Raw genomic sequence first — 24,348 nt, 5'->3', positions numbered from 1 at the left:
AAGCTTAATTTCTTAATTTTCCTGAGTTGAACAGAAATTAATTTTACAAATTAAGATGGGTGGATTAAATTTTTAAGAGAAAATTTCTTTGTCAATACATTTGGGGCTAAATTTGAAAATTCCAATACGCCCTAAATCATAATAATCCAAGTAACCGAACAGAGCCGAACCGGCCGAGCTGGACCGGCTGTATGACTCTCCAAATTCCGAAGCTATAAATACCTAAACTATATCGTTATTTGGGTCTCTTTTGCTTCGCAAAACCCTAAACCCAAAATCAAGAGGTAAGAGGCGGTGACAATGGCGAAGTCGATGAGATGTAAGAGAGAGAAGAGGCTGAGAGCCATTCGGAGAGAAATGGTGGAGCCCTACTACGACAAGAAAGACGAAGCTAAGCTCGCTGCCCAGGAAGCAGCCCTCGCTGCCCCTAAGCTGCCTGTACGGCCCCCTCCTAAATCCGCGTCTGCTATGGAGGTCACTACAACTGACAGCACTACGGCCCCAACAAGCAACATGGGTATGCTCCAATTTCCCTTTTGTGCTACATTCACGTTCCCATGTGCTGTGTTTTACTTAATTTGTTGGAAATTATGTATTTAGTCCCTATTTGTTGCTAGTTTTGTTTGAATTTGTATACACCCACTTGGTTTTTGTCATGCCTTTTGATGATTGAAAACGGTTATACATGTTTTGTGATGGATTATTCTCTTTACAAAGTATATTATTGGAGTTATTGTGAAAAATGATCTTTTGGTCGTAAAAATAACTAGAGTAGGTGTGTATTTCAGAAAGATACTAGTCAAGAAGTGAGTTGTGTACCCGGGATTCTCGTTGTTTACCGGCGTAAACACTATCTAGAAGGTTTTAGTATGGATTTGATTTCAGCTTAAAGCATGATCCGTATGCTTGGTTTATACAGGTAGTCTGAATTTAGAGTTGATTATGTAAAATGGCCAAGTACACAAACAAACAAGCGAACAAACAAATAGAATTAGATGGGCTGGAGGCCTTGTTTCAGTAATTTATCTCCAAACGACATAGATTTTTAGTTTCTGTACCTGATGTTTTCATAAAATGTCTTCCCTATTGTTAAGCAAGATATAAGAGTAGTCATTTGGCTGGCGGGAATCAGTGGCACCATAGGTTTGTTGGATAATAAATAATATATTATGTTGAATATACATTTGGTGCTTTTCATTCATGTTTAGGTTGTATTCTGGCATTCATATTCATAATTGCAATTACATGATGCCTGCCTTTTGGATGATTATATAATAGAGGCAAGAATGTGATTTACGAAATTTGAGTTTTCTTAATGACCTGTAGCATTTTCTTGCCAATCAGCATCAATTAATTTATCTGTTGGCCATGTTCAAGTTTACTGATCTGGATGATGTCTTTTTTCCTTTAATAGATGTGGATATGGTCGGTGGCAATCAAAGAATGAACTTTTTGAAGCCTGGTGGTGGGATAGGCAAGAAATCCAAGAGGGTATTTAAGGTGGGTAAAAGAAGGCGTCAAGGCAAGGGGGGCAAGGTTAAGAAGCGTCATATTTAACTCTATGAGCAGATGAATGCCCAATTGTACCCACAATGGGATATGACTATCTTTAAGGCTGTCTTGTATTCTGGTTTTATTTTATAGATACTTGAGAGTTATCCTCCGAAAATTGTAATCGAGAGCCCATGTCATGTGTTAACTTTGAATTTGAGCAGGATTTATGGATGGTTTTCTGTTGAAACTGCAAGTTCCATTTTGTTTTGATGCTATTTTGCAGACGAGTATGCTCTTTTTCCCTGTTAGTTTTCGTTCTTGGTTTTTCGGCTATACGGTCGCAATCAACTACAGATTGCTATGAATTGAAGTGAGTGATATGCGTTCTGCAACAATCAGGGGGAGACTCTGCGTTTTCTTTGTGTTGAGATATGTCTTCTGTTAAGTTGGTTTGTAGCCATTTCTTGGCCGTGTTTGTTAATTTTATATTGATCCAATGTGGGGCATATGTTTTCACTATTTTAGTCGCATCCCTCCAAGGGAAATGGAATTAGTCGATTTGATTTGGAAAAAATATAATAATAATCCACATAGGGGTAGCCCTCCAAATATGCCTTTTAAATGTAATGACGGTTATATCAATGTAAGCGACGCGCAAATTAGTTCACCACTTGGAATTGGATTATAATTTGTCACGCTTGTATTAGCCAATTAACTGAAACATGTGGCGTGGATTCATATGTAACCTACCAGTTGTGATTAGAAGGAAAAACAAAAGGATCAATGAGCTCACAAATGAAGTTGACCCATGATTCTTCTGTCCAATGAGATGCAGTCGGTGAGCAGATTAAATTCCTGCAGTGGCGAGGCATATTATAATTGCTTGCCCCATTAAACACTCCAAAACACTTGCCTTGCAAGGTCAGCAATTTTATCTTTGACTATCTAGAGACGACTTGAGATATAGAAATTTTATGGTCAAGTCCTCCCCTTACTCTTTTTGCTTTGATTTTTTCCTTTCTTATCCTAATACAATTGACCTATTCTGTAGAATATATGTAAAGCAATTTTATTGCGCCATATGTAAAATCTCATTTCTAACATGCTATTATGTCTAATTGGGTGTATCGCGTAGGCGTAGGGGTGGACATCTCATCTGAATTATCCAGTATCAAACGTTGGATTAAAATGATGTAGAAAAGTGAGTATTGGAAATCAACCTAATTAATCATAATTAGATATCATTTTTGCTTGAATTCGGAGAAACCCTTGTTTCTTTAATATAAAGATGTAGAAAAGTGAGTATTGGAAATCGGGTTTCGATTAGTTTATGTGATGAGAAATCACTTTCAAATTTGTGAAAAAGAAAGAAAACCATGATAGAAAGAAGCAAGAGTAAATATGTGTATTATGACAACAATTTATTTTAAAAATTGACATATCAAAACTTTATCTTTTAAGGACTTAATCTCCATCTGTCAATCCTTAATCAATCGCTTAAGGCATGAAACATGACCTAGATAGGCTGATCATAAAAACTTAAAGTAAATTTGGAATCAGATCAAAACATCATGCAAAGCATGAATGCAGCTATACCTAAACATTTTAAAAATGAATCTGCTTGCATCATTCTGCTTTTTTATATCAATATGCTAAAAAGTCTAACATTGGTTATCTCACAAATAAAAGTAGTTTAATAATTAATGGGAAGTCTATTAGATATTGCTTAGCTTGGTGTACTTTCATTGTTGAATCTTCAAGTCACCAAAGCATGTAGGAGAAAGTCCAATCAGAAAGATTCAGATTGAAAAGGACAAACTTTATTGTTAAAAAGCTATAATCACTTTTAATTAAAGTGCTTGTATTTCTTAGAATATAGCTACACACAATTAAACTTTATAATTAAGTGCTTGTATAAAAATAACAGTGATTTTGGCAGTTAAAATTGGTCCATAGCAGAAACGTCATAGTCCCTATGAATTCTACCTACACTAATTAATTCTGTCATCAAATAAATTTTAAGAAGCAAAACTCTGTTTCCTTCAAAATGAAGAAATACATAAATAACAACTTAAGCATTAAAAACACACATGTTTGTCCAATCGATGAATTTAAGACTTAAAATTCATTAAAAACTTGTATGACTTCTTCTTCTTCTTCTCTCTCTCTCTCTCTCTCCCTCTCTCTCTCTCCTCTGCCAAGAGATTCCTAGTAGAAGTGGTTCCTATGACTCCGTCTACCACCCTTCTTCTCTCTCACCTGTCCCGTTTCCTTTACGTTACAGCTCGAAAGAGAAAGCCAAACCCCTCTTATACGACAAACAAACCTCTCTTTCTCTCTCTCTCTCTCTCTCTCTCTCTCTCGACCAACCTTTCTTATTTCACCACTCTCCACCCGTAGACCGTTGCAAAATCCATTCAGACACGTCCTCATTTGCCTCCACCTCTTCTCAGACCCCAAAACACACAGAAGCCAAAAACACAGAGGAGCCTCGCCATAGCAGGTGATCAGCGCCTCTGCTTGCATGGCTTTTCTCCCAAAGCTTACAGCTTTGCTTGTGGTATTAGCAATTCTCCAGAGCCATGTTCATGCACGGTTTGTGGTGGAGACGGGTAGTATTAGTGTTCTGTATCCAATGAGTCTTAGTTCTAAGCATGATGGTGCTATAGGCAACTTTGGTCTGCCAGACTATGGAGGCTCTTTGGTGGGTGCTGTTGTTTATCCTGAGAAAGGGTCTCATGGGTGTGAAGCTTTTGAGGGTGATAAACCTTTCAAGTCTCGGAATTCTCGCCCCACCATTGCTGTTCTTGATCGTGGAGGTAAATCAATTCATTCTATTTCTCTCTGCAATTCGTAAATTTCAGAGTCCTTATGCTCTCTCTCCTGATGTCTCAGTAAGTTTGACTTGAGAATCGAGATCATTTTCCCCCATTGCTATGCTTCTTAAGAATTTGATTGATGATCATGCAATAAAGTCTGTCTAGAAATGGGTATTTGTTTTTTTTTGCAACGGTTTTTTAATTTTAATTTTATTTTATAGTTTAATTTCCTTTTTTGTCGTGTGTTTTGAATTCCTACAGATTGGAGAAGGGTGAGCTTTAAGTTTCCTTGTTTGAATTGAATTTGTTCAATTTAGTGACTGCTCCAGCTAGCATGAGATGTTTTCAAAAATGGTTTCTTTTTTTCGATTCGTTATTGGAGGTTGTGAATTTAAGCATGCTTTCATGTAGTAGCTCTGCTTTTCCCCTGTTCTCCGACCCTTAGTTCTATTTTAGTAACATCGACTCATCAAAAGTCTCTTTTCAGTCTTCTATTCTATTGCCTTTTGGTTTTAGCTTTTCATTAACTGTTCAATTGATGTGAAATAGATACTGAACTCTTTCTAACTGTCCAATTCAGATGCTCATTTTGTTTTTATTTCTGGGGTCAAAGCCGCATGAACTTTCATTTCTTTACGCTATGGTTGCTATTTAAATCCTGAATTGGATGAAATGAATCAGAACAATAATTCCAATAGCCTTTTACATTGTCTAATCATAAGCAATTGAACCTTGTTGTGAGTCGTATGTTACAGAACCATGCTTCTTGGATTCTACTCAGACAACTTTATTCTATTGCCCTTGTAGGTTGCTACTTTGCTTTGAAGGTCTGGAATGCTCAAGAGGCTGGAGCTACAGCTGTTTTAGTGGCTGACAATATTGAAGAGCCTCTAATAACAATGGATTCTCCAGAGGAGAGCACTGATGCAGATGGTTACATAGAGAAGATAAGAATTCCATCTGCTTTGATAGAGAAATCCTTTGGTGATAGCTTGAAGGAAGCTTTAAAGAACAGCAACGATGTTGTGGTGAAACTTGACTGGAGAGAGTCAGTCCCCCACCCCGATCAAAGAGTTGAATACGAGTTCTGGACAAACAGCAATGATGAGTGCGGGGCTCGATGCGATGAACAAATGACTTTTGTGAAAAATTTCAAGGGCCATGCTCAGATTCTTGAGAGAGGGGGTTACACTCTCTTCACTCCACATTATATAACTTGGTATTGCCCTCAGGCTTTCACCCTTACAACTCAATGCAAGTCGCAGTGCATAAACCATGGGAGATACTGTGCACCAGATCCAGAGAAAGATTTAGGGGAAGGGTATCAAGGGAAGGATGTAGTATATGAGAACTTGAGGCAGCTTTGTGTACATAGAGTTGCGAATGAGAGCAACCGGTCATGGGTTTGGTGGGATTATGTGACAGACTTCCATATCAGATGTTCCATGAAAGAAAAGAAGTACAGCAAAGAATGCGCTGAGGATGTCATGAAATCACTTGGTAAATGGCATGTTTTGTTATTGCTGTGTATGGAATAATGCTTGTTTTGTGTTTTTAATATATTTAATCTGATTGCTGCAGATTTACCTGTTGACAAGATTAAAAAATGTATGGGCAATCCAGAAGATGATGTTGAGAATGCAGTGCTGAAAGCAGAACAAGAAATCCAGGTCATACTTGCTTCTTTTTCTCCATTTCCCTATGTTCTTTACCTCTTTTTGTTGAGACCCACCACTGTTCTTGGATCAATGTACATGTAACCACAATATTCAACAGATTATCTTATTATTGCTTTCCTTTTTCTCTTTGTTATATTTAGGTTGGGCGAGGATCTCGTGGTGATGTTACCATCTTGCCAACATTGGTTATTAATAATGTTCAGTATCGAGGTTTGTTACAGCTTCCCTGGTACCTCTATTGATTATACTTCAACAGAATGCTAAAGTTTTTGTTTTTATTGATCTGAAGGAAAATTGGAGAGAACTGCTGTGCTAAAGGCTATATGTGCTGGATTTAAGGAGACAGCTGATCCTCCAATTTGTTTGAGCGGAGGTTGGTGTGCTTGTTTCATTTTCCAGTCTATACTGATGTCTGTTTCTTGATGTTTGGATAATGTACTGATTTCCTTTTCCTTTCCTCTCCTTCCCTTTCCTCCTCTCAATCCTTTGTGTTACTTCAACAGATCTTGAGACAAATGAGTGTCTTGAGAGGAATGGTGGGTGTTGGCAGGACAACAAATCTAATTTAACTGCTTGCAAGGTATGCATAAAATTTTACATTTGACTTTTATAGTTTATGCCACCTATGACAATGTTCCTATATGAATTACAGATTCTAAGTGCATGTTAATTGGTTCCTTTTGTCAGGACACATTTAGGGGAAGAGTTTGTGAGTGCCCTGTAGTGAGCGGTGTTCAGTATCGAGGCAATGGTTATACATCTTGTCATGGTAAACCTTCTCTTAATAACAAAAATAGAAGAAGCAAATCTTCCTTTTGATTAATTTGTGGAAGAGAGTTATTCCTAAAATATTTACTCCTTTCTTGACAGCTTTTGGACCTGCAAGGTGTGCAATAAACAATGGAGGGTGCTGGTCAGACTCTAGAAATGGATTAATATTCTCGGCTTGCTCAGTTCAGTGATGTTTATCATAATCTTTCACTTAATTAGTGGTTCTCTGTGCTTCTGGGACAGATTTCTCATTTTTTGTTTTGTTTTTAAACGTATTTATTATAGAGAGTTCTGTTGCAGTTTCATGAGATTAGACCTCCAAACTTCATGTTTTTCCTTCTTTATTTTTTTTTTCTCTAAATTCTTTTATTTTTCCCTTTGTTATACAAACAGAATTCTGAGTTATCTGGCTGCAAATGTCCACAAGGCTTTCAAGGGGATGGTCATAAATGTGAAGGTGATTTTGAGTTCCAACGTGACTAATCTATTGAAGAATAATTTTCTTCTTGTGGAATAAATATTCAATTTTTCAAGGCTTTTTGAAACCTAATATCCATAAAACATCATCTTCATTTTTGTTTTCTCACCGTGCATCAGATATAAACGAATGCAAGGAGCGTACTGCTTGTCAGTGTGATGGTTGCAGCTGTAAGAACACTTGGGGTGGGTACTACTGCAAATGTAAGGGAGGACAGTTGTATATGAAGGATCAAGATACTTGTATTGGTAAGACAGCACATTTGAGTCATAATCACTAATTCATTGTTATGTCAATGACTAATTATGATATTCACATGATGAGATAGCCATCACTGTTTATTTAGAGGATCAGTAAAACTATATTTAAATGTGAACATGATTGTAAATTTCTTTCCTAAACGCTGTCGAATTTTTATTTAAATGTTAATATGACAGTCTTTCTCTTTAATGCTCCAATTAGCTCATTATATGGCGGGCCTTGTGTTGATTGTCACCGGGCGACGTTGATACTTAATTTCAAACCGATGGGGATGTTGGCCATCCTGCAAGATATATGTCTTCATGTTTGTTCATCCATTTAAATGCAGAGAGGCACGGGTCGAGATTTGCCTGGTTTTTAACTTTCTTGGTCCTTGCGGCTGTGGTGGGAGTTGGCCTAGCTGGTTATATCTTCTACAAATACAGGCTTCGAGTATGTCTAAAGATGCTCCTTTGACCAGCTCTTTTTTTCATCTTTAGTTAATTTGTATACTAAACTAGGAACTGTGCCCTTGTTAAAATTTTTTACTTGCACTTGCAGTCTTACATGGACTCGGAGATCATGGCTATCATGTCCCAATACATGCCTTTGGACAGTCAGCAAGCCAATCAAGTCCATACCGCCGAGGCAGAACCTCTACGACATGGCTCAGCATAAGGTAACTAAATCTTTGACTTTGTGAGCAGTCTTCCTTCCAGTTAGCATGTTGTCAACAATTGTCTCTAAAAAATGTTGCTGCTATATGCAGAAACAAAAGCTAAAGAATCAATTCCGTGAAAAGGCATCCTTAAGCCGGACAGTTTTCATGCAAAAGCTTCCTGTGGATACTCATCTCCATTTATTAGCTAGCTCTTAGGCAAAGCAGGGGAAGGACCACTTCGATTACACGAAACCAGTTTAGGATGAATTTGGGAGATATCTGTATACATGAGATTTTCTTCACATAACACTTTTCTGTGTGTAGATGAAAGTGCTCAGATGTAAATTTTGGTTTGAAGAAAATCAAGGATCGATGTAATGATAACAACACACATAAAAGCAGAGGAAAATCAAATAAGACAAAAACAAAAGGATTGTGAAACAAGATTCTGCTTGCCTTGTGTCCACAATTAGGAAGATGTTTCAAAATCCTTGTTTAACGCCCATGTTGCATGCCTACTGTGATAGGATTATTAGACATCCAATGAATTTCACTTTTATGCTTGTATAGGTGGGATATTGGAAGCACCTAAACATATAAGTTGGCTAGTTTGACAAATATTTTTCCGTGAATGAGAAATTGTGTCACAAATACATATTTATTTAATTAAAACTTTTTAACAAGCTGGTCAAGGAGAAAACCTTTCATATTTCTCCGATGGGATAGACATTATTGAATGAGTATGAAGCATGTAACATGAAAGTTTTACTGATAAATCATAAATTTAAACTCCTAATCACAGGCAAAAGTTCACATAAGTTTCAACCATTAACTGGACATTCATAAGTTCAATAGTACGCAAGAAATCTCATGTAAAATCTCTAGGCGATGCAAGGGTGCATTTTAACACTTTAGAAGGCACAATTCTTCTGTTAGTCATCATAGAAGTCGTAGAAAGGTACATGATCACATTTGTTGCACTACACAACTCGTTCGATAGTTTAAAAGAAAGGAATAGGTGTGAAATTCAAGACTATCTCCCCATTAACAAAGAAGTAAAAAAAAAAAAAAAAGTATTCAATTTGCACTAGTGTCAAACAAATGATATCATATGTTTCACTCAATTTGCAGCCCTTTTTCTGTTTTCTATTTCATGTCACATTCGTCCTACCAACCACCAGCAGGTTCGTTAACATGATCAGCTACCATTTGAAAAGATAAGAAAAACTAGAAAAATCTCTGCCCACATTCATATATTTTAGACATGAAAATTCCTGTCACCAGCAGAGTTTTGGCCAATTGGCATGCCACAAAAATTTCCTAGCTTTCGTAAACTTGCAAGTTTTATCAGAATAACATCCGCTCTTGGTATATATCCAGCGCTTGCATGACCTTCTCTACGAACAACTTCCTGTGCAACCTATACCTGCATAAGTCCGGATCAGCAATTAAATCATTCAGAATGGTTTTAGTTTGCCCTAGTTTGCCCTACAGACCAAAAAGCTCTGGGATGAATAATGGGATGATTACATACTTGATTGCAGCTTCAAGTGTCCTACTAGCATCTGACATCGAATCTGTAGAGAGTAAGATGGGAAGAAACATGAATTTCCAATGCCAAGATAGAGTTGGTTTTACCCATAAGTTACCACAGAAACCAAAACAAGAAAAATATAATGGCCACGATGTTTCCCCAAATATTTGACGATCTGCATGGCAACCTCACCTAGAATTTTTTGGTCTTGCTTAGAGTTAGTAGGATACACTGCCAGCATCTGTCGGCATTCTTCCTGTAACTCCTTTACAGATCTTCTTTCCATGCTTGGGATTGGAGGCACATCCCCATCTGACCAAGTGGACAATGTTCTTGCCGCTGCTATGATTGCTCCATCAACAAAAGTATCTCCATCATTAGATAGGCGACCTGCTATAAGTTTTATACAGACCTTTCAAACTATGATGCTGCTTGGTTTAAAATTTATATGACAACAAATATAGAACAAGGCACAGAGAGATCTCATACTGTTATGATAGTACTCTTCAGGAAGTCCAGATATATTGAATACTGACAAGAAGGAATCCAAATGAATACGTGCATTTCCGGAGAACTGAATCACATCCCAAGGATTCTGCAATTCCAAGCCAGAATAAGAGCACTCAATTTTAGAGAAGTACAAATATCACCACAATTATGGAACATGCTCAACCGAAGTAGAAAGAAGAAAAATAATCTCTTTCTTTTACCATGTTACTCTTTAACTTGACTAGATTGACAATTCAAATCAGTAAAAGAATAGGATAAAAGAAAAAAAAAGGTATATAGTATTTCTTTTTAGTAGAATATGGCCAAGAGCACATTACCACAGGTGAAGAGAAACCATATCTTTGCATCAACAGGTCATTCTGTTGTCCACTCATGTAATTGACAGTCATCTGTAAATATTCCTCCAAATTAGTAGCAGATCATCTTCATATATGTAAACTAAAAGCCTTAGCATAAGACTCCTTGCAAGCATTTACTTATGAAAGGAAATTATCAACATCAATTGAGAAAACAGAATAGGCATTACCTCGTCACCTTTCTTAATCCGTTTTCCAGCATTTATCATCACTTCCAGCATGCGATCCTTAAAACGCCAATGGAAAAAACAATTTGGCTCAAAGGAATGGTTTAGCATATCTGCAGAATTTAGCAAATTGATTAGACAGCCATCTAATAACAAAATGGGGAATATAAATAGTAAGTGAACGCAGGTAGTTTAAGGAAATCATTTGCTTCGAAATCCCAATAAGTGAAAACAGAAATAGTATACGTACATAATACAACTAATGCAAAAAGAAAATAAATTTCATACACAATGTTGTGTCTTCATCGACATCTTACCAATTTCAAATGGACAAAGATGTCTAAGAGAAAAACAAAACTGGATTAAGAACATTATATATAACTCATTAGGACAAAGATAAGTTCTTGATTCCCCCCTCTAAATTGCGATTACTCATCTAATTTTATAATATATTCACGATAAATTTTTTTTAATCAAAGAGTATAGGTGGATACAAGCTTACCTGCATATGGAATTAGCATGTTTGCATCTTGAACAAGTGCACCAATTCTCATTTGCATGCCAATGCATCGTGATTGTGCCATACTCAATGCCCAAATGAATCTCTCAGGATCACGAGCAAGGCGTTTAATTTTTAGTGGTACACCAGAGTGCTGATTCAGGTTAGCACACATACAACATATGCACAATCAGTTAAAAGTTAGGGTAAGCATTTTATTCTGCACAATAATAATGATAACAAGAATGCTTTCTGAGATACAAGATACAGAGGCTGCTAAATACCCAATTTTTTTCCCAAAATTTCAAGGCTCGACGTTGCTGTTCTCTCATAGTTGAAGCAAGATTGGGATTCTGCAGTTCTGAAAGCTCCTCCTATAGCATATATGGAGCAAAAGCTAAGAAAAGCATGATTAAGAGTACTTATTTACAAAACTTCAAGAGGCCCAAACAATGTGGATGCATTATCGAAGGCTACATGACAGCTACAGATGTGTCTGCGACATCAGGCACACTGAAGGCCTTGGATGCAAATCTTAATAACAAATGACAATTTCAAGTTTAAGCTTTAAATTGGCCTTCTAAAATTTTACCTGATGCTTTGCTCAAGAAGAGCCTCAAATCTAAAAATTGCAATACATGTTAAAGCTCTAGATCTTATAGGTATAAATCAAAGAAGAAAGATGCATGCCTATGTTTATTTTTATCACTCATGAACTCATGAATGAAGCCAAAAGAAATAAATAGTACTAAACTACGCAAGTTTTTTTTTTATTAAAAAAAAAATACTATAAATAAAGATTTATGTTTTGTAAATTCATCTACCTCACTAGCTAGAAGCAAGCTGGGGCACTCATCTGCACTGGGTAAAAAATCACCATACAACTGCCAAAAGTTATCTTCCCGATCAAATGCGTACAAAAGAAGGCATGCTAACCTCAGATCCCAATCTGTCTGCCACAAAAAGGAAGGCAATAGAAATTGAATGTCAATTCATAATTTGAACAAAATGCTATTTCCATGAAGAAATACTAGAATAATTGACAAAAAAATTTTCCCAGTAAATGAATGATTATACAAATCAGCTATCAATCCTTGATAGCTGAAATTAAGTAAAACACATTTACCTCTGGATCAGTTGAGTTAATGATATCAAATATTGGATGACCCACTGGTACTATATCTGGAAAAAACATCCATGGGAGCTTTTGGCTTACAGTTAACATCAGTTCTAGTGGAATTTCCATTATTACCTGTGAAATTGAGAACAAAGCAACATTAATACCAAAAACTAGTCATTGGAACTCAACACTTCATCATAAACCAAGGGCTGTCAAAACCATCAGAGACACTGACACTTAATGTGGCATTATGCATGGAGCTGTACTCACACACACTCTATAGTAAGTGCAACAGATTATTATAATCGGATAGAAACAACTCACTCTAGCCCGGCGAAGTGGTTCAACATCCTTGGAAGCATAAACTCCAAACCCATCTGGTCCTTCTTTAAATTCAATTCCATAAGCTCTCATACTTCTAACATACCCTATCTTGTAGAAATCAGGGTCCGCTGGCTCCAACTGTAGGCATTACAAAATAAAGGTGTGAATGTTGCAGTGAAGTTAAACCAAGTATGGCTCTCTCCCCTATTGGTTTAATACTACATATATGCTCTTCTGGTTTTTTATGAACATAATTGTGTGGTTACCACCAAACACTTCGAAGATACTTTCTTTCATTTAAAAGATGCAATTTTCAGTTAAGAGGCCACAAAACAAAGCGGATACAACTTAATTGTTAACAAAATGTTACCTTAAATTTTGAAAATTGTTTCAGTGTTCTAAATTCAATTTCCCTACATTTTCTGAGCAATCAAACAGAGCATAAAGGAGAACAAGAAATGGGTATTACCTCAGAGGCAGACCCTTCAGCTTCAGGAGGCTGAAACAAAGAGAACGGAGGAGCTTCGGTGGCTGCTTTTGCTTTAATGGGTTGAATTCGAATGCCTTTTACTGCGTCTTTAGTAGGGACAGTATATCTGGGTAGTGGTGACCATCCATAGTTGGAACCTTTCAACTGCTTCAGACACGCATCAAAATTAATCAGACAGATTAAAAAAATAAAGAAAATGAGAGAGAGAAAGAGATGGAACCTGACGATTGGAGATGAGGCAATGGGAGGGGTGATGCAGAGGAAGAGAAGAAGAGGCCATTGGAGAGAAGAGACAGTATTAGAATTGAAACTCCAACAACATATTTGATGGCAGCAAAGCAACCAAAGCAGCAGCAACAAGTGTTAGAAGTAAGTGACGAACTGGGAAACGTTATCCACTTTTGACAGTGTCCTCCCCTGTTTCAGTGTTTTAAACTCGAATGAATGAGTACGAGAAAAGACATGTTTTTGTGCTCTTTTTTTAATATATATATATATTTTAATAACTTTGGTTCTTTTCCCTACCGTAATCATCTTGTTTCATTCCAAAAATCTATCTTTTCAAGTTTAAAGATGTACTTCTCTTTTATTATTATTATTATTATTATTTTATTTTCCAATTAGAAAAAGAAAATATTATTGATTAATTGAAATGCCAGTGTCCTCTTGGTGTGGCCATCCCTACTTACATTATGTCATTCACAATTTACAGGTGTGCAAAAATTTTCCTCTTTGTATTTTCGATGAGTTGTTTTTGTATATGTATCAAACTGTGATCTGTAAGACGGAAGTAATGTCTTTTTTATATCAAGAGTGAGAGGAGATTTAATTTTGAAATCATTCCCACATTAAGAAGAGAAATAAGAGGGAAGGGATTCAAATTTATAATTGAGAAGAGAAATAACTTTGTACTAAAATTTCCTCTTATGTGCATTGTTAAGTATGAACAAAGCCCATAAAAATCCTCTGAGGACTCTTGAATATTGACATAAAATGTAGCATCTTTTCCGGTTATGGAATCCAAGTGCCCTCTCAAGTGATGGAGTTGAACATTGCATTCACATGCTGTCTCAGTCAAAATTTACATACCAATATCAGTTGATATAACTTGGCATATTTGGCAATGTCACAAATACACCATTACAATATCAAGTTTGAGGGATCAAGGGAAAAAACAGACAACATTTTTCATGCCTTGACATCCTAGGACCTCGGAAGTTCTCTGAGGCTTTTCTTCTTTTTCGGTTACAATTGATTGTGGAAAGACTCAGCCACAGGTCCACCCAAAAGAGGCCTCCATCAAAGAATGGGAGCACAACAAAACCCAATGTGCCATAGGCATGATGCTATCTGTGATTTCTTCACGTCTCAGTGCCATGCTTCTACCCTGCTGGTACTCAGCAACAATCACCATTTCACAAACGCACTAAGGCAATCTTTTCTGCTCAACTGCCTCTAAAACAGAAGATGAAAATGGCATACGAAAGGACAGACACTGTACAGAATGCAGGATTATAACAGCCAGACCCTATGCAGAATGCAGAACTATAACGGCCAGACCCTGTGCAGAATGCAGGACTTTGTTTACAGCTCTGAAGCCCTTAGCTATGGAACATGTAATAGCAACAGCAGATCCCCAAACATCATGCAGTAGTAAACAGCAATCTTCACAAAAGTGCGGCACCTTACACCTTTCCAAGAGCCGGTTACAGAAATACTAGCATCAATGAAAAGATCAATTAAACACAATTAAACAGGCTCAAGTAGTGCATGAGACTTGCTGACTTACAACTTAATGAACAATTTAAAATACAATTCACAATTTCATACCCACTAAAAGAGATTGGCCATATTTTTTAATTTAGTATGACCTAAATATAATGCTTACTACATAGAAGAAGGCCAGTGATGATACAGACCTAGAGTTTAAGAATGCATGAATCATGTTACCAATTTAAAGAAAACACCTGTTCTCTGTAGAAAGCTACTCTCTTTAACAGTAATAACAGTGGCCTTTACTTGAAAATTGAAATCAAGCAAGATGTTTGACCCCCAAAAAAAAAAAAACATCAAGCAAAATGGTATCAAGTCTACTAGAGATAGAGAAAGTAATCAGAATTGAATTCATCCTGACAGAGGCAATAGCTAGTAGTCTTTGAAACTATTACGGAGCACAAATGGATCACATGATAGATTGCATACACACACAGCATGGTAAAATACTGTTCACAGTTTGGTATTTAAAATTAGTTAGGCGAATGGAAAAGATATAATCCTTTCTGGAAGGCTAAGGCCGATTATCAAACTTTATATAGGAAATATGAACAATATACCTAATGTTGAACAATTGAAGGAGGAGAACTTAATTCTAAGCCACACTACATTCAAAACCAAACATGTAGTTGAGTACCATATCATGTAAGAAAGAAAATTCTTCATCTTGAGTTATTAAGTCGAGACAGTAGATACCATCACAATCAACATTGTTCTAAAGATACCTACTCCGGTACATATGAAAAGGAATTATGTTTACATCGACATAGTACCTGAAATCACACAGAAATGACTCCCTGTTGGTAAGTGAATATATAGTTCTATCATAGCATCATCCTACCAAACGGAAGACTGAACAAAAGAAACACTCCAAGAAAGCACTTAAGGTGAGTACTAGCTTGATAAGACATTCGTTTCAGAAAATCTCATTTTCTGAAAGCACACGAAAGCAGAAGAACATTCCTATCAGCTGAGAATGCTATTTATTGGCTATTTTAATTCATGAAAAAAATTCAGTTCAAATTTTGGCCATATCAATGCAAATATTACAAACTTAGGGTCAAGAAAAAAAAAATTGTTCTTCAATTGAGAACTAATACAAAAAGTTTCAATACCACACAGATAAATTGTCCGCATCTTATAACAAAGATAAGTAATTTGTAAAAGGTATTCATAAAAGGACCTCTAATTGAAAGCAAAGATAAGTCATTTGTAAGCAATCGTCCAGAAACCTATACCTGCTCTATTCTGCCCAATTGCCAATCATGTGATCCAACAAAGCCAAAACCTTCTTCACACATTCTGATTCATCACCTTTCTCTCTATCCCCAACACAACCCAAAGCCTCATTCAACTCCACTGCCTCCTTAATCCTAGCCTCCCTCAACAAAACCTTATAAACCCACTTCTTCAGATCACATCCCGGCACGATATTCGTACTCAGCATGGCCCTCAAAACCTTCAAAGCCTCAAGAACCATCCCATTCTTACAGAACCCATTAACCAAAACCTCACAAACTCTCTCATCGAGCACACATGGAGAGCCTGGCCTTACCAACCAGTTGAACATTTTGAGGGCCTCTTTGGGTTTATTTTTCTTGAAATATGAGGCAATGAACATGGTTGTGATGGGCGTGAGATAGGGATGTGAAGGTGGGTTGTGCCTGAGGCGGGTTAAAAGTGACATGGGTCGGGCCATGTCGGGTTGGGAAGTGAAGGAGTGGATGAGAATGGACAAAGAGAGAGATTTGAGAGGTGGGTTTGTGAGCAGGGCTGTGATGGTGAGGTGGGTTGCTGTGTCGAGGTGGTTTAAGAGGCAGAGGCGTGGGAGGAGGAGGTTGATCTTTGTGTGCTCTTCTTGAGTTAGACTTTGAGTCTGAGTTTGATTGGTTGGTTTCGGTGCAGTAATTGAATCAATAGCAGAAGTGGAAGTGGAAAATGTGCGTGGTGTGATAGTGGATTTTGAGGCAAGGGAGAGAATATGCAGTGGTTTCTGAACTGATTTCATTCTCAGCCTTGCAATTGTCTTCGAATTGGTTTGATTCTCAGTTGTTGAACTATGCTTTGTTGTTAGTTACTCTTGTTTTTAGGATTAACCGGTGATTTGCCCTTAACTTGTACTTAGGTTTTAATTTACCCCTTATCTCTTCTTTTTTTTTTTTGAAAAGTAAGGACCCGAACTAATTTTTTTACCAATTTGCCTCCGGATGTCAAAATCTGCCACTTCTCATCCATTCCGCCGTCAAGTTGGAGGTTACTTTTTTCATTTCGCATCTCCACCAAAACATCAACTTGATGGTAGAATGAATCGGAAGTGGCAAATTTTGACGTCAGGGGGTAAATTGGTGAAAAAAATTAGTTCGAGTCCTTAATTTTCTAACAAAAAAATGATATGGTATAAAACAAAACTTGGGTATAAGTTCAGGGGACAAATCACCAGTTAAATTTTTTTCTTAATAAGAATTTTGCTAGCTAATAAACTCATTTTTCATTAATTAGGGTATTTCATAAAATTACCCACTGAACTTGTACCTAATTATTAATTTACCCCATGACCTTTTTTATTTAGAAAATTAAGGTCTAGTACTAACTTTTATTCCTAATGTTCCCTCTACCGTCTATTAAAAAGTCAAGAAGTAAATTAATAATTATGTACAAATTCAGAAGGTAATTTGATGAAATACCCTATTCATTTATCTATATATATAAAGCAAAAGGCAGAGAATGGTGAAACATTCAAAATACCAGAAAATGCCCTTGGTTAATGCAAACATTAAGAATTCAAATTATTAATTAAATGAGGATAATATGGTAAATTCACACTTTTTCATATTTAAAAAAATTAAAAGAAAAAGAAAAAGCAGATAATGGATCCTATTTTTATGGAACACAACTACCCATTATCTTTTTTAATTCTAAAATAAATTTACTTATTTTTTTTAAAAAACCTCTCGCAAGCGCGGAAGCGCGTGCAGAGAGGCTAGTATATATAAAGCAAAAGGCAGAAAATGGTGAAACATTCAAAATACCAGAAAATGCCCTTTGTTAATTCAAACATTAAGAATTGAAATTATTAATTAAATGAGGATAATATGGTAAATTCATATTTTTTAATATTAAAAAAATTAAAATTAAAAACAAAATAAGATAATAGGTCCTACTTTTATGGAACATAACTACCCTATTATCTTTTATTAATTCTAAAAATAAAATAAAAAAGAAAAAGAAAACCAATTGGCACATGCGTGAGCATGTGTCAAGGACCTAGTTATAATAATCTATCTTCTATATATTTTAAGATAAAAAGCCTTAAAAGTGAAAATTTCAAAATCCCCACAATTGACCTTGGGTAATTGGTTGGAACATGCCACATTTAAAGGCCAATTATCCCAGAAATTTTAATTTCACGATTGTAATGCATATCGATCGTCGGTAAAATTTAGCTGTCCAACTTTAAAGCGCCTACCTGATGGCATGTGTGTGGGTGTGGCTTTGGAAATGCATCCCACAATGCTTGAGATTGATGGGGGTGTACCATGCATTTGTGACAAGAAGAAACCAAAAGTTGAGTTGGGAATTTATTATCTCTTTCTATTTTTACAATCTAGAATTAATTAGTTGAATTTTAAAATAATAATAAATAAAACTAATAGAAGAATTAAATGTACAATTTCAACCAAAAAGGGAGATGTGCAACGCAAGAGGGTTAAGTATCCTATGTTCTTCATTTGTATTTAAGTTTATCCTTGAATATTATTTTCTTTCAATTATTCAACATTATCGGAACACTCCCATACGAAGAAGAAGATGATTTTTTTTAATTATACCTAATCATTTATAAAAATTCGAAAGGGTTAAATAGTCATTTCAAAATACATTACATCTATATGATAATGGAAAAAAAAAAAGGTTGATAAATACTCCTTATTGTTATGATTTATCTATGGAAATGGTAAGTGATAAGGGTTAGTTCGGTTTCATATTGTGACAACAATATACTGCTACCACTGCTCTCTTTACAAGAAAAGACACAAAATTCATTCATCAATTATGTTTTTTTTTTTCCTTTTCTAATAGGGCTTTTTAATATGCATATATTTTGAGCAGCACATGTTACTGTCATATTTTCTATTAAATTTAGTCACGTGAACAACACATGTTATATTTGTGGGGGTAACTAAGACTTTTGACACTCCAATCCCAACCCCCATCCCCTACCCACATCCACCTTAATAGACCCCATACCTAAACCCAACACCCTATACCCACTCTATCCATATCACTTCCTCTTTCTCCCCTCTGCCTTTAGTTTCCTAAATAAAGAATTTTCAGTCATCATCTACATCAAAATTGTTGCTGTAAAAACCACCATGGCTAGCCAACTTGACGAGATCTTGAAATCGTCAGTCTACAATAGCCTCTCGCTAAGGAAGAGAGATAGAGGGATATGAGGAGGGGGCATGGAGGATGGGGTTAGGGGTGGCAATTTCGGGTACGACCCGTTACACGACTTGAAACTCGCACGAGAATTTAGAGGGTTCAACCAGCACGATTAAAATTCGGGTCATTTTTGGATCAACTCGCATGACTCGTTTCATAAACGGGTGAGTTTTGGGTCAACCCGCCAACCCGCAAAAATACTTATATAACCCATTTAACAAAACGGGTCATGGCAGGTAAACCCGCTAACCAACTAAAATACCTATGTAACCCACCACCGCGCTAAAATACCATTGTAACCCGCCAACCCACTAACCCGTTTATTTGTTTATTCTTCATTTTTCTTCTTTTTTAATATCTTTTAGTTGCAACTACTTAGCGGGTCAACTCGACACGACCCGAAACCCGCATGAGAAATTAATGGGTCAACTCGTGCATGACATGTTTATTAAATAGGTCGGGTTTGGGTTGAGCATTCTTAACATGTACATAATCTTGACATGACACGACTTCGACACGACACGAGCCATTGACAGCCCTAGATGGGGTGTAAGGGGCACAATATGGGGCTCTGGGCGATGGTTATGAGATAGACCAAATCACATAAATTACAATATATGTCATTTACCTTTCATATTTATTTTCAAGCACGTCATTAACTACCTCAAATATAATTAATATTCCCTATTAATAGCATATCAATCACCTCTTTCTTTTGCTTGGCACTCCCTTCTAACCCATTGGCAATTTCTAAAAAAAATTTAAACCAAAAACTAAAATCCCTAAATTACATATCCAATAAATAATGTACTTATAAAAATAATAAAAATATATATAGCTATTAATACATTCTTTATAGAAAATATAAGTACATTATTTACAAAATGAAATATATGTACATTATTTACAAATAGGTACATTATTTTACCTATATTTTGCGCCCACACTAATTTACCTACATATAATAATGCACCTAATATACAACATACCATTCATAACAGGTACGTTACTTTGTAGTAGGTACGTTATTTAAAAAAACATCCTAGGTAAATTTTAAAAAATTAGTATATTATTGTCCATCAAAATAGTAAACAAATATATACACATTCTTTTTATTTATAAAACAATAAGAAATTTTTGGTTCATGAAAAATTAAATAATACGATACATTATATATTTTAAAACCATTAGTATGTTTATTCATAAAAAGTAACTAGAAAGTTTTCTTAAAATCACGTATAATTCATAAAATGGAAAAAGGTTACATTGTTTTCATTTAAAAAAAAAAAGCATTTTGGTTCTTAAATTACGTGTGATTTAGGTATAAATATGAAATTAATTGTTAAAATTAACAAATTTGACCACACAAAAAAAAAAAAAAAAAACATTCCAAATTAATACGTACGAACGCAACCAATTTTGACAAAAGAAACATTATAATACAAAAAGAAAACTTAACCAATTTTGACAGAAGAAGCATATCAACAAGATTATCTCAAAAGTCCTACTTTTAAAGAAACGATCTTGACAAACAACTCTGAAGAAACTGATTTTCCATTATATTATTCATATGATCATTATACAATATATATAAAGTCTATAGAGAATAATCTACAGTTACAACAAGTCATTATCACAAACATAAATATGGAGTTATGGCCTAATAACAACGTAACTGACAACTGACCATTTTCTATCATTAGTAGGATTAACTATTATAACTGAAATACTATTGTAACTCCATAACACTCCCCCGCAAATCGAGCGCGCACAGCATAGCAAGATTTGAATGAAGAAACTGTATGGTGATGATGGCAGTAGCAGTTGTCTGTAGTAGTCTAGTAAGGGAAACAAAAAAGAAGAACTCCAATCTCCAGAGTTGCAACAGCGGCATGAGAGAAACAAAGTAAACATAATGCCCATTGAAAGGCAGCAAGTGAAGGAGAGCATGGGCTCATGGAAGGAAGGAATAAAATGACGACTGACATACAAATCAAATGTACCTAGGAAACAACTCTAGGCACCTGAGAAACATAATGCTACTTAGGAATCACCCTCTAGGTAGGATAAAGAGAAATAGACAATGTTGTAAAGAGGAATGAGAAAGAAAAATAATTCAGACAAGTGCATTTTTTTTTTTTATAAAAATAATAAAGATGAGGAATGGAAACAAAAGAAAATTCATCACATGGAAAGCAGAAAGGGATGCGTGTAGAGAGAAAAGATATTTGAAGGGAATAAAAGGGTTAAGAGAGGATGCAGCACATAATAGAGGATATGAGGTGAAACCAACCTGGGACATAGAGAAAAGAAAACGAGAGCATGAGTAAGTTTGAATTTCAAGGCACCATAGAAACAATAAGGTATGGGGAAGAAAACTACGGGGGTACAGAGAAGTAATAAATAAAATATTATCACAAGAGGATAGAGACCCATATAGATTAAAATATAGAAGGATGATTGACCCAAAAAACAATAATAAGAAATAAATGAGGGAACCAAGTGAGGCAGAATAAATGAGGGAACCAAGTGAGACAGAGAAAGTAGTCAAGAGAGGGAAAAAAAACAAGATGCAAGAGACAATCCATGAAGAGGAAAGGAAACTCAAGATTCCAGAGACAACCCATGATAGGGAGAGAGAAAACAAAATTGAAGAGAAGAGAATGCCCCAGTAACATAAAAGAATTATAAAGAAAAGAAGACAATACTTGAGTAACAGAGGAGAAGAAAGGCAACGCAAGAGGGCATTGAAGAAGACAGAGACCAACAGTAAAATCAAAGAAAGAGATTAGGCTTAAGAGGGGAGGAGGACACAGGTTGAGCATAGATAGAGCGTGAGAGGCCAATACCAAGGCAGCAACACAGTGATAGGGCTTGAGTGGCCGATACCAAGTCGGCAACACAGAGGAAGAAACAGGGGCTGTACAAAGGGAACATCAGCTGTGTAGCACTGCAGAGAATGCTCGGCGAGCGTTGACGAGGTTCACGGAGGAAAGAGAGACAGCTCGATGAGCGATGACAAGCAGCATCAACAAATAAGGGGAAAGTATGTAAACCACGATAGAGAAACCATCAGAAATACATGAGAGAGAGAACCCACGATTGCAGACTAGGATAAGGCTTGTGGAGGGAAGAGAGACAACTGGGTGAGAGAGACGAAGAAGTAGAGAGATTTCAAGTGGAGAAACCAACGATAGAGAGGTGTAATCTTTGAGGGAAAGGAAAAGGTTTTTTTTTGCTCAGTTTCAACAGAGAGAAGTGGCCCAACATTGATGGATAACAAAGGGCTAGCAAGCCAAAAGAGGGACAGGCAGTGGCTGTGTAAGAGAACAACAACGGCAAGATAGCATGACATGAGAGAGATAAAAGCCGGCAAGGAGAAGACTCGGTGAACGGTGACAAGGCTAGCAGAGGAGACAGAAATCTCGCCATCATGGCCAAAGGAGATAAATGGAGCTGCCATGGGTTGCCACAAGAGAGCTCGATGGAGGAGACAGTCCACAATGAAGACGGCGCGGCTGAGACACAAAAAGAACGAGCTAACAGAAGAAAGGGTTGTAGTGGTAAAATAAAGGTGCGGCTACAGCTAAGGTGGAAAGAAAAAAACATATTCATCTTTGAGAAGAAGAGAGGAAAAAGCACTATACATACAAACACCCTTATGGGTGAGGAGTGAGGAGCGCCAACGACTCTCTATGTTGGCAACTGGAGGATCGCTAGTCGGCGTTAGCCATTAGCTCTGATACCATGAAGAAACTGATTTTCCATTATATTATTCATATGATCATTATACAATATATATATATAAAGTCTGTAGAGAATAATCTACAGTTACAACAAGTCATTATCACAAACATAAATATGAAATTATGGCTTAATAACAACGTAACTAACAACTGACCATTTCCTATCATTAGTAGGATTAACTATTGTAACTGAAATAGTTAATCCTACTAATGATTACTCAAGGACACAAAATCATGTTGTCCGACATGTATCCATACATCAGGTTAGTCAAGTTGCAATGTGAAAATGCAACTTTTCTTCTACTTTTAAATGGAAGCTTCAACTTGGTTCTTTTCATTATATATTTTGCAGGGGTGAGAGTTCCAGCATTTGGCCATGAAATAGCCATTTGCTTTAACAATGTTGATGGAGAAATTCAATTGAAATTCGTACTCCGTGCAAATTCGCCCCAACAGAAATTTTGTGTTATAAATAACTTCATACGGAAAAAATTTAACGGGTTGCTCTCTCGTTCACACGAGGAGAGCCTTGATAGTTAGGGTTAGGATTTCTCCAGTTTTCTTTACTCATTCTCTGCGCCGTCTCTCTCAGTCTTTCTCTGATTCTCTTTGGGTTCTTCTTGGTGTATTGGGTACCACATTTTTTTGCTCTTTTGTTCTTCGTGGGTGGCTACATTGGCTTCCTTTCTGGGTTCCCAAGGAGCTAGTTGCTAGTGAAGGGTCTTCATCTTAACGCTATAAAGGTGGCCATTGCCTCTTCTACTCAAGGAGGTGACAACTATGCGGCACCAAGCAGGAGTTAGAATCGTGCGAAAACTGGTGTTGGGCATCTAATTTTTAGTGGCATGGATTTTTCTAGTAATCGTAGTTTTTATATCGAAGATTTTGTTGACAAGGCGAAGGATACCAGCCTCGAGGGGTCTCCAAGGTCTCCCTAATAATTCTCCTATGGAACATTTATGGGCTTGGCAACCGATGAATGTTCCTACTATGAAGATCATTCTTCAAAAATTTCTTCAGGCTAAGAGGCCAATCTTGGTCTCCCTTGCTTGTCAGTGTGGTGTTTGGCTGGACCTATTATGATGCTCACAATACATTTTGGACTATGTACGAAGAACTATGCTTTCTTTAGATCATAGGAAGCTTTCTTTGACAATGTATGCGTAGTGATGGGATGTGTTTCAATGGTTTTGCGGTTGGGTGATTGGTTGGATCTATTATGATATCCATAGTATGTTTTTGACTAT

At 36.4% G+C, this 24,348-nt stretch overlaps 4 protein-coding genes across 10 annotated transcripts; 2 read left to right on the top strand and 2 right to left on the bottom strand.

Annotated features, from left to right (window-relative positions):
- On the top strand, nucleotides 198-1,776 carry LOC18779560. The gene is made up of 2 exons (XM_007212180.2): nucleotides 198-517; nucleotides 1,415-1,776. The coding sequence occupies exons 1-2, from the start codon at nucleotides 301-303 to the stop codon at nucleotides 1,555-1,557; spliced, it is 360 nt and encodes a 119-aa protein (XP_007212242.1). The 5' UTR covers nucleotides 198-300; the 3' UTR covers nucleotides 1,558-1,776.
- Nucleotides 3,629-8,586, top strand: LOC18778789 (vacuolar-sorting receptor 7). 2 transcript variants are annotated; one of them, XM_007212748.2, is made up of 13 exons: nucleotides 3,639-4,313; nucleotides 5,121-5,813; nucleotides 5,895-5,983; nucleotides 6,133-6,202; nucleotides 6,282-6,365; nucleotides 6,496-6,572; nucleotides 6,680-6,761; nucleotides 6,863-6,945; nucleotides 7,157-7,220; nucleotides 7,361-7,489; nucleotides 7,831-7,934; nucleotides 8,043-8,160; nucleotides 8,251-8,586. In XM_007212748.2, the coding sequence occupies exons 1-12, from the start codon at nucleotides 4,019-4,021 to the stop codon at nucleotides 8,157-8,159; spliced, it is 1,887 nt and encodes a 628-aa protein (XP_007212810.1). In that variant the 5' UTR covers nucleotides 3,639-4,018; the 3' UTR covers nucleotide 8,160; nucleotides 8,251-8,586. The 2 variants fall into 2 exon arrangements, with proteins under 2 accessions (XP_020417467.1, XP_007212810.1); XM_020561878.1 differs by lacking the exons at nucleotides 7,831-7,934; nucleotides 8,043-8,160; nucleotides 8,251-8,586 and adding an exon at nucleotides 7,704-7,824 and having other exon boundaries at nucleotides 3,629-4,313.
- LOC18778679 (protein PLASTID TRANSCRIPTIONALLY ACTIVE 14) lies at nucleotides 9,056-13,608 on the bottom strand. 6 transcript variants are annotated; one of them, XM_020561882.1, is made up of 14 exons: nucleotides 13,450-13,607; nucleotides 13,363-13,398; nucleotides 13,122-13,289; nucleotides 12,653-12,790; nucleotides 12,335-12,460; nucleotides 12,033-12,161; nucleotides 11,493-11,582; nucleotides 11,212-11,362; nucleotides 10,713-10,822; nucleotides 10,504-10,575; nucleotides 10,166-10,271; nucleotides 9,869-10,069; nucleotides 9,677-9,719; nucleotides 9,056-9,568 (listed from the first exon to the last, which is right to left on the bottom strand). In XM_020561882.1, exons 1-14 carry the CDS (start codon nucleotides 13,462-13,464, stop codon nucleotides 9,490-9,492), a joined length of 1,464 nt encoding a protein of 487 aa, XP_020417471.1. In that variant the 5' UTR covers nucleotides 13,465-13,607; the 3' UTR covers nucleotides 9,056-9,489. The 6 variants fall into 6 exon arrangements, with proteins under 6 accessions (XP_020417471.1, XP_020417472.1, XP_020417468.1 ...); XM_020561883.1 differs by having other exon boundaries at nucleotides 13,122-13,286; XM_020561879.1 differs by having other exon boundaries at nucleotides 13,363-13,608.
- On the bottom strand, nucleotides 14,099-17,222 carry LOC18778172 (pentatricopeptide repeat-containing protein At4g11690). Its single transcript, XM_007211835.2, has 2 exons — nucleotides 16,154-17,222; nucleotides 14,099-14,859 (listed from the first exon to the last, which is right to left on the bottom strand). Exon 1 carries the CDS (start codon nucleotides 16,921-16,923, stop codon nucleotides 16,159-16,161), a length of 765 nt encoding a protein of 254 aa, XP_007211897.1. The 5' UTR covers nucleotides 16,924-17,222; the 3' UTR covers nucleotides 14,099-14,859; nucleotides 16,154-16,158.

Source organism: Prunus persica, chromosome G4, assembly GCF_000346465.2.
Source record: "Prunus persica cultivar Lovell chromosome G4, Prunus_persica_NCBIv2, whole genome shotgun sequence".
NCBI lineage: Eukaryota > Viridiplantae > Streptophyta > Magnoliopsida > Rosales > Rosaceae > Prunus > Prunus persica.
This window is presented reverse-complemented; position numbering and strand designations above follow the sequence as displayed.

Excerpts from the sequence above, each read along its gene's own strand:
- LOC18779560 (XM_007212180.2), top strand. The coding sequence starts at position 301 with ATGGCGAAGTCGATGAGATGTAAGAGAGAGAAGAGGCTGAGAGCCATT. Across the intron at positions 518-1,414 it reads GGCCCCAACAAGCAACATGG|ATGTGGATATGGTCGGTGGC; the intron begins GTATGCTCCAAT and ends TTCCTTTAATAG.
- LOC18778789 (XM_007212748.2), top strand. The coding sequence starts at position 4,019 with ATGGCTTTTCTCCCAAAGCTTACAGCTTTGCTTGTGGTATTAGCAATT. Across the intron at positions 7,221-7,360 it reads GGATGGTCATAAATGTGAAG|ATATAAACGAATGCAAGGAG; the intron begins GTGATTTTGAGT and ends ACCGTGCATCAG. Across the intron at positions 7,490-7,830 it reads GGATCAAGATACTTGTATTG|AGAGGCACGGGTCGAGATTT; the intron begins GTAAGACAGCAC and ends ATTTAAATGCAG.
- LOC18778679 (XM_020561879.1), bottom strand. The coding sequence starts at position 13,422 with ATGGCCTCTTCTTCTCTTCCTCTGCATCACCCCTCCCATTGCCTCATC. Across the intron at positions 12,162-12,334 it reads TTAACTCAACTGATCCAGAG|ACAGATTGGGATCTGAGGTT; the intron begins GTAAATGTGTTT and ends TTTTTGTGGCAG. Across the intron at positions 10,823-11,211 it reads CATGCTAATTCCATATGCAG|ATATGCTAAACCATTCCTTT; the intron begins GTAAGCTTGTAT and ends TAAATTCTGCAG.
- LOC18778172 (XM_007211835.2), bottom strand. The coding sequence starts at position 16,923 with ATGAAATCAGTTCAGAAACCACTGCATATTCTCTCCCTTGCCTCAAAA.